Genomic DNA, 9,102 nt, shown 5'->3' with positions numbered 1-9,102 from the left:
ACCGATCCTTTATTAAGGTGTGATCGGCCCACCTTAAAGATAATTTTGGTCTGCGAAATTTGAGAAAACAGGTTCGGGAGTTAGTTACGCATGAGGAAGGATTAGCACCCTCGTAACGCCCAAAATTGGTACCAAATTAATTTTTTGAATGCCTTGGTGTCGAAAATTTGAAAAGATTTTAAAAGGAAACTTTTTATTTTATGAATGAATTAAAATGATAAGACATTCTTATTTCAAAGAAATAAAACACCACACCCAGTGAGTTAGGGCACAATGTTTTTAAATCTTCAAAATATCCGAATATTGCCTTTTGCTTATGAAAATTCTTATTTCGAGAAGAAAATGTCATGACCAGTAAGTTAGGACCCAACATTTTTGAATTCCCGAGAATAAGCTTTTATTTAAAATTTGCGAATTTATTGCAAAACAAATACTTGGCTTTCTAAATTCATCGAAAAATAACCGCAATCCAGTAAGTTAGGACACGATCTTTCTCAAGAATCATGAATGCCAAATATCTCGAAAATTTATGAAATATCATGATTTTAATACTTTGACAAAACCAAAATGCACATTTAAAAAAAAAAAAGGATATACTAAAAAGGGGTAATGCATAACATGAGATCAATATTCTAATTTCAAGCATATATGAATAAACATTTACAAATATATACAAGTAGGTATAATATACAAATAAATTTACAAATATGCGTAAGCATATATTTAATGCATACATATAAGTGTACATATACATATTTACAAAAGTAAAAAAAAAAGATTTTTGAAATTAAAATATAATATATATGTATATATAGAAGTTTAAAAAAAAAGGAAAAAAGAAAAAGAATATATGTATAAAGTATAGGTAGACGTGTAACCTAAAACATGCATATATAAATATATATATATATATATTATATAAGAAAACATTATGTGAATACTATAAATATATATTATATATTAAAAACCATGCAAGTATACTAAAAACGTGTGTATGTATATGTATTATATAAACAATGCATGTATGTTATAAAATAATAATAATAATAATAATAATAAAATCATAGAACAACATAATTTGAAAAAAAATGAATAAAATAAAAAAAAGGTTAAATTGAACTAAAAAAAGAAAAAAAGGAAAAAAAAACTAAATTTGAAGTAAATCTGAAGATAGGACCACATTGAATGCGCGCGCAAGAGTGGAGGATCAAAAGGGAGATTATTCCCTCCCTCCAAAAACGCTGCGCAGTAGTGGGCTAAATTGAAAAACAAATAAAAATTGCGACTCAATTTAAAAAGAAACAAAGCAGGTTTAATTGCAATGCGCCACGAACAGGAGGGACTCAATGCGCAATTTACCCTTTAAAGCCCAACGCGCGGATCCTCCCCTCTAGGTCGGGTCACCACGCGGGTCACGGCCCAATACGGCGCCGTTTTGCAGCCGTTATAAAACCTAAAAATTTCTCTTCAAAATTCATTTTTCCCCTTTCAATTCTAAATACCAGAGAAACCCTCTGCTAAGGTTTCATTATTCCATGCCGTCGCTGCCGCCAATCCTATGCCAAGGCTCCGACCGTGACGGAGGTGGCGCCGAATCGACGACTCCGGCGATTAGGTAAGTTTCCCTTCTTCCTTTTTATATTTTAAGCGAAAAAAATAAAATAAAAATGAAAAACGAATCACCAAGAATGATGAACCAAAAAGAAATAAAAAAACCTTTTTATTCCAAAAATTTTCGGATCTGTTCTCTTCCCCCTATTTTCGTATGCTTTTTACACTGAAATCCCCCCCTTTACAAAACTAATGGCCTTGTATATATAGCCCGAAAAAAAACAAAATAAATCAAGTATAATATGTTTTTGCTATTTTTTTTCTTTCGGATTCTTTGAATCCGTGTTTGCAGGTTCGTTGCGGAGAGCACGGCGCGCGTCGGGAGTCGGTCTCCGAGACGTGTGGCGCTTGGAACTGCCGAAGGTGGGGACTTGCTGCGCGTGGGAGCGGCGCTGCGGCGTCAAGCTTGCTGCTCTAGGGTTTTTTTGTTTTTTTCTGCTGAAAATGTTATGGGCTACTTGTTGGGCTTGTAAAAATTTGGGCCTTAGATGGGTTTAGGCCTGTTATTACAAAAAACAGACTGCCTACTTTGTTTTGTGTGAGCCCGGGCCAATTGGGCTTATTACACACATATTTTACAACTCTTTCATAGGTCTCTTTATTATAAAAATCGGATACAATAAGTCTTTTTATTATTAAATTGATCAATTTAATCTCTATATTATTTAAAAATAAACAAATAATATCAATTTTTAGTAGAGTAAAAATCTATTGTTTAAAAAATGTCACTGTTAATTAAAATTAATATTTTTAAAGTTCTTTTTGTTTTGCAAATAAAATATTTTGTATAGAGTTAAACAACAAATGAAAAAAAAGAGCCGCTTTATATTTAAACTATAAAGACTAATTTGATTCAATCCTTATATTAAGACTTATCAAGTATTTATTGTCTCAACTCGATTGGCATGGGCATTGTTGCCAATACAGAAAGGCATGAGTTCGAATGTACTGAAGCGCATTATCCTCCTATTTATGGGTTGAGGAGGAGCTATGAGTAGTTCTAAATATTATACAAAAAAGAACAGATATGATCATAACCTATAATGAGACTAATCAACAAAAAAGGAAACCCAATTAAAGGTGTTTTTTTTTTCATTATTATCAACATGTATTATGTTAACTTATGCCATAAATCCCTAATCTTTTCATAAATTTAAAATTTAATCCATGTACTTTTATTTTTAGAAATTAGTCTTTTTACTTTTCAAGTTTCGAAATCCAAGTCAAACTATTAGCATAGTGAAATTTTGTTGTTAAATTTGTTGGTATGGCATTTTGAATCAAAATAATTTCACTTAATAGTGATGTAATTGAAAAATGAAGTTATAGTAAACCTAAATTTAACACTATTAACAATTGAATCTAAACTTTGAAATCTGAAAAAAAGAAGATATAAATTCCTAAAAATAAAAGTCAAAAATTCGAAGACTATAAATACTTATGGGATATTTAACCTATATATTGTTTTCATTACACTCTACTCGACCATTGCTTTAAAGCTAAAAATATTATTCAACTTAATTTAGCTTATTCATTCTTTTATGTTGGTTGCATGACATTGGTTTGTTTTAAATCAACTTCCATCAGATCTGATCGTGGCTATTCATATGTTGAAAAGGATATTTCATTATTTCCTACTAAAGGAACAGAACAAACAATATTTGGGAGAACACATGCTCTTCACAACAATTCCTTTCTAACATTAATTTCAATTTTGACAACAATAAAATCATACATAAAGGCATCATATTCATGCTGCTGTCAATGGAATGATGAAACATGTAAAAGAATGCGTTATAAATCAATTGCACAAGCAATAAGAACAAAAACATACAACGTTGATATCAATAGTTTCTACTTCCTTCTAGTCTGTCATCTCAAAATTTGGTCGACACTACCATTTTATTAATCAGAATCAGCAGTATTAGAGATCCAAAATTTTGACATCCGAACTGATTGGATTCAAGGGCCATTTTCTTTCCGACCCCAAAAGAGAGATACACTGGTTTTTACTTAAAGACAACTTTCATGAATCTAATCATCAAATGAAAATATTAATCATGGTTGCCTTTTGGAACGAGGCAAGAGAGCAAGAAGAATCTTTTTCCTAGGGCCCTGCAACGCAAATCAAACCGCAGCCATCAGGGACAAGTTTATCAACTTAGATGCAGAGATTTCATTTGTTGCATCTTAAAATGACTTCTTTTTTTTGCGCACACACAAAGGGGTGAGGAGAGCAGACAATTACAAAACAAACTATACTTTCAACAATAAATATAATCCATCAAATCAACTTCATATCAAGCTTTGTATTCTCAGGTCAGCAAAGGCACAATACTAAATGCGACCCTTGAGTTAGAATGAATGTGTCTTTGGCAACAGAAACAAGTGCCAGGCATTTATCACGAACTTAGGCATTCAAATCATTCTCAGCTCTTTTTTTTTCTTTTGTTCCTTTTTGTGAGTGAAAAGTGAAGCCTAGACGCTTCACAATTTCAACTTTGTGAATCTAACTCACCACAATTTAAGAGTTTGAGGACATCAATTACAAAGACAAAGTACAGAAAAATTAATAATAAACAATCAAATAAGAAAGGAAGGGTAAAATACCATAGGTATTCCCAGCTCTTTAAGGTCGTTTTCCCCCATCTGTTTCAATGCAGTCATATCCACCTGAGTAAAATATCAAATCTATAGATCAGCCGAATCAGGAGGATACAGATAAAACAAGCAAGCAATTCCCCAATCAAAATCACAATATCCATCCTTGATAGTTCAATAACTTCACACAGAAGTAAATCTTCAAATTTTGCATGATAGCACAGCTGTAGCAACAACCTCCTTCCAGGAAAATTTTCACTGTACAGTCTGTCAGCATACATCAATCACCAACTGCTTCATGAAGATGCTTTGCATTGTTTTATAAGATAGATTCCAAATTTTACAACCACAGCATTTTTCAAGTCAGTAAATTTCACTATTGTAAAATTAAAATAAAATAAGATAGATTTATGCCTGCATCTTTCTAACACAAAATCCAAGCATCAATTGCAAGTATCAAAAGCTACAAGAAATGTTCATCATATAAATTTTACAACCACAGCATTTTTCAAGTCAGTAAATTTCAATATTGTAAAATTAAAATAAAATAAGATAGATTTATGCCTGCATCTTTCTAACACAAAATCCAAGCATCAATTGCAAGTATCAAAAGCTACAAGAAAATATTGGTTCATCATATCCCCTATTGGATTATCAAGAAAGGTGTCCTCCCAAAACCAACCTGGTGCCCTTAGAATTACATTTTTTTTGTTGTCTTTCTACCACATAACATCCCCTACCATTTTTCACTGGCATGGGGAAGGAAATGAAATTTTGCTTTATATACTAATCCTCCTTTTCTTTGATACAAGAGGAAGCTCATTAGAAGGTCATATTAAGAGGTAAACTCCTTTCATCCCATAAACTTCAACCTCGTGCAAAGGTTAAAATCAGAGAGTCATATGCTGAAAGTCTCTGCATCTAATAGTCAAAGTTTCATTTGGGAGATATAAAACATAAACTAATAATCTCTGCTTCTACAAAGTTCCATTTTTATTTTTATTCAGACAAAGCATGTATGAAGAGAACTTTGCATTACCAACAGCCTGGGATATTTAACCCGAAGTGATGCATTTAAGAATCGAAATGATGAGTAATCCTCAGTCCCCCCAAGATCAATTGAATTGTGACAAAAAAAAAAAAAAAGAAGAAGCCAAAATCATTCTTGATGCCAATTTTTTAATATCAGAAAGGGAAAATAAACAGTAAATACCGCATTAGGCGAAGATGCAAGAAACTTCCTAAGATCTTCAATTGCATCAATACCGACAAACCACTAAAGTACTTAAATAACCAAAGAAAACAAAAGAAGCAAAAAGGTACCATCAATAAATAACACTGCCTCCCATGAACACCGTTTTTCTTTAAAAAATGAAATCCTTTACAAGAGTTTAACCATAGAACTAGGTTACTTACTTCCTCTGCCTTGAATATAATAGCATATTTTCCCAGTCCCAGGGAATGTAGCAAGCCTTCAACAGTTTGTTGTTCATCACCCTACATAGCAGCCAGCCAAAACAAGAAAAAAAGTAAAAAAAATTCTTCTTAACACTGCTCTTTAAAACTCAATGTAAGCATATAACTCTAGAAAAAGGTCTTTGATTTCACATCATGACTAGCAATTTAAACATAAATTGTAAAGCAAATAACAGCAGACACTTGATGAAATGGGGCTGAAAGTGTTACAATATATGGTGAGAGTCAATGTAGCAAAGGGTTAGCACTAGCAGAGAAAGCAAACATGCTTGTACATAGACGAGAGATGAAAGGAGTTATTTAGGATCCAAATTTAATAAGCAAAAGCAGAAAATAGAAATGCTTTCATAGAGGAGAAGATTCTTAGCACATGTGACAAAGAGAGGTAGTGAAAAAGGAAGGGGGGTGTTCTTAAAGAACATGTAACACCTACAATATCAAATTCCATAACTGTAATAGTAGTATAGTACTATCTAGGGCAAGTTAACATACAGATTCAAAGCAGCCTTATGTACTATTTATTCAGAACCAACCGAGACCAGATCAATAGCTACCCATGGGCTAGCAGAAGCTTTCTACTATACAATCAAGTATGTCAAATACCTAAAAAAGTAATATTATATTTAGTGCCCAAAAAAAATTTGGAAAACCAACAGAAAGATAATTGGTTCTACAACATTTTGAATATCATACTATCCTGTAGACAACTGAAAACCATTGAGAACAAATCTTAATAGATTGGAAGATCCAAACAACTTTCTATATATTTATCCTCTTCACGGAGAAATATTTTAAGATAGGTCTTGACTTTTCAACAACAATGGTACAGCAATAACTTAACTCATTTCTTTTGACTAATGCAAACATGACACTTCATCAAACAAAGTTTGTCAAGCGTTATCTGGTAAAGAACAGACTGACTCATGAACATAAGCAGCAGATATTCACAAGAGAATATAGTCAAAAACATAGATTTAACAAGTTAATTTCATTCTTCACTGGTAGAATGGAAAATAGACAGAAAGTAGTACGTACCAAGTATGAACTTTTTTGTACAATATTGCTTGGAGGAACTGTACTTGGAATTGGGGGCCCTGGTGGCATAGGCTTAGCTGAAGTTGTAGGCAAAGTGGACTTTGTAACAAAAGATGCTGTACTCACAGGCCTTAGAGCATCAGCAACATCTTTGCCCATGTATGGAACTGTCCTCACATCATCATATGTCCTGCCCACTGGCCTTCTCTGTAGCTCAACATTTCTTGGAGGAGATAAACCCCTAGAAGCACCCATTACTCTGTCAGGTGATCTTTGTCTTAAATGATCTAAAGTCCAAGGAGAATAAGAACTTGATGTGGTCACATGAGGGAAATCATCCATGCTTCTTGTAGAAGGAATTTTCCCCAAGATACTGGTTTCCCTTGATTCAGGCATGCGATCTCTAGGTTCAGGTATTCTCTCCTTCGAATCAGGCATTTGCTGACGTGTCTCATAACTGTTAACTGGAGGCTGTCCCAGTCTTGACAACTTTTGACGAAGGTCCATACCCTTCTGGTTATTGTCACTCTGAACCCGTCTAAATGCACTCTTTTGCAGGAGTTTAAACCGGAGGTCATCTTTACCAATGTGGAAATCTTTTTTTTTTTCAAATAAAGAAATGTTAGCAATCTCACAATCAGTTGAGAAATCAGACAAATAAGATATTGCAATGCAGAAGCGCATATTTTTACCACTCAAACTTGCTCTTTGACCATCGCCTCTTTGTCTGTAGAAAAGGACAAAACACTGGTATAACTTTTTAAATAAGAAAATTTCACTGATAATCTAATAGTGTGAACTTATTTACATAGAATGTAAACACTGAAGAGAAGGCAAAGGATTAGAAGTTGTGGTCTAGGTTGCTATAGCTCTTTATAGTTCCTAAACTATTCTTGTCCAACACATATCCAACATTCAAAAGTGGAAAAATTATGATGTCCTGCACACCAAATTATAGGAACAATTTTGAAATAGTCACTCTCAAGACCCAAACCTGTAGTAACAAATACAATTGATTAAACCAAACAAAACCTTAAAGAAGGGGTCAAATAAGCAACGTGTAACAGGAATGCAACATCATCATCATTGTCATGATCATCATTATCATCCACTAGGAAATACAGAACATTACTTAAATAGACATTGAGAAACAGGGACATTACGAAGCAAGATTGTGAAATACTTCTAAAGGAACAGTACAATTCGTATACCTTTTGTTGTTGAGCTGACCGCCATTCAACAAGGAACTATCTATATTGCCTCCTAATCTATCCCTTACAGACCGCTTAGTTCCAGCAACAGGAAGAGAATCATCCGATGCAGCTCCGGACCTCTTCACAACCTAAAGCAGCATAATCAATGAAGTTCAGATTCACAACAAGCGAACACACACAAAAAGAAAAGGAACTAAACTAACTTCTCCATTAAAAAGGGAGAAAACAAAAAAGTTTAAATACTTCAAAGAATAAATAAGTAAAATCCTACAAGCTAAACTAAATCGTTCAAAGTCGAACTGTATACAATTTGCTCAAAGGAAAATTTTCCTACTAATTTCAAGTTTATTTCCTACATTTCGTCAGTAATAAATAAAATACTCAAGGAACATCTCTAATTACTACGAGATAAGAAAAGGAAAAAATAGGAAGAGAAAAATGAATAAAAACACATACCTGGCCACTACGTCCGAGAGTAATAGTAACACGGCCCCGGGGAGCCTCTGCCATGAAGTTACTCTAAACGAGTTAAAAATCGATTAAACCGCTCTTTTGGTTGTTACTTCAGAAGGATCAACTAAAATGAATGAATGATCGTCTTCAATTAAAAGTTGGAAGAATACAAACCCTAAAAACACCGCAATGACGAAAAATTATCTGTTCATTTTTGGGAGATTATGAATTTCAGTCCCCCCAAACAAAATCGACATGCAATCTCAACTTCATTGTTTTAAAATATATATATAATCGGTTCGAACATTTTAGGGTTTACGGAAGAGAGAATCTGATTGTTTCGGTGTCGAAGAAGAAAAAAGGGAAAGAAAAATGACGGGATGTCGTCGAGTGGAGTGTGGCACTGCGGTTGATTTTCTACGTTTACTGACAATATTAGACGTCTGATTGGAATATGGAAGGTCTGATCTGATTAAAACATGATGGTCACAGGTGGAGTCGGGTTACAACATAATTCTAGATTTGGATTTACTTCCGTCTGAAAAATAGTTTTAAATTTTTGTTTAAGTTCGATAGTCTAATAAATTTAAAATAAATAAAAAGATATTTGATATTAACAATAAAATAAGTGTTATATAATATTCAAATAATAAAAATGAAATGGTAGTCATATAATAGCAAAATGACAAAAAAAAGTGGCAAAGCAGCACCA

At 33.2% G+C, this 9,102-nt stretch overlaps 1 protein-coding gene across 2 annotated transcripts; it reads right to left on the bottom strand.

Moving 5' to 3' along the window:
- Nucleotides 1-3,393: 3,393 nt before the first annotated feature.
- On the bottom strand, nucleotides 3,394-8,835 carry LOC107899619 (uncharacterized). Of its 2 annotated transcripts, none has more exons than XM_041090785.1 (7): nucleotides 8,394-8,835; nucleotides 7,935-8,065; nucleotides 7,416-7,450; nucleotides 6,724-7,319; nucleotides 5,536-5,709; nucleotides 4,222-4,284; nucleotides 3,394-3,726 (listed from the first exon to the last, which is right to left on the bottom strand). In XM_041090785.1, exons 1-7 carry the CDS (start codon nucleotides 8,445-8,447, stop codon nucleotides 3,670-3,672), a joined length of 1,110 nt encoding a protein of 369 aa, XP_040946719.1. In that variant the 5' UTR covers nucleotides 8,448-8,835; the 3' UTR covers nucleotides 3,394-3,669. The 2 variants fall into 2 exon arrangements, with proteins under 2 accessions (XP_040946719.1, XP_016680875.1); XM_016825386.2 differs by having other exon boundaries at nucleotides 5,629-5,709; nucleotides 8,394-8,834.
- Nucleotides 8,836-9,102: the final 267 nt, after the last annotated feature.

This window comes from Gossypium hirsutum, chromosome D04 (genome assembly GCF_007990345.1).
Source record: "Gossypium hirsutum isolate 1008001.06 chromosome D04, Gossypium_hirsutum_v2.1, whole genome shotgun sequence".
NCBI classification, from domain to species: Eukaryota; Viridiplantae; Streptophyta; class Magnoliopsida; order Malvales; family Malvaceae; genus Gossypium; species Gossypium hirsutum.
Note: the sequence above shows the minus strand (reverse complement) of the source record. Positions and strands in the feature narration are given on the sequence as shown.

Coding starts and splice junctions, on each gene's coding strand:
- LOC107899619 (XM_041090785.1), bottom strand. CDS start 8,447: ATGGCAGAGGCTCCCCGGGGCCGTGTTACTATTACTCTCGGACGTAGT. Junction 7,451..7,934: donor GGTCAGCTCAACAACAAAAG/GTATACGAATTG, acceptor CCTTTTCTACAG/ACAAAGAGGCGATGGTCAAA. Junction 5,710..6,723: donor TACAAAAAAGTTCATACTTG/GTACGTACTACT, acceptor GCTGCTATGTAG/GGTGATGAACAACAAACTGT.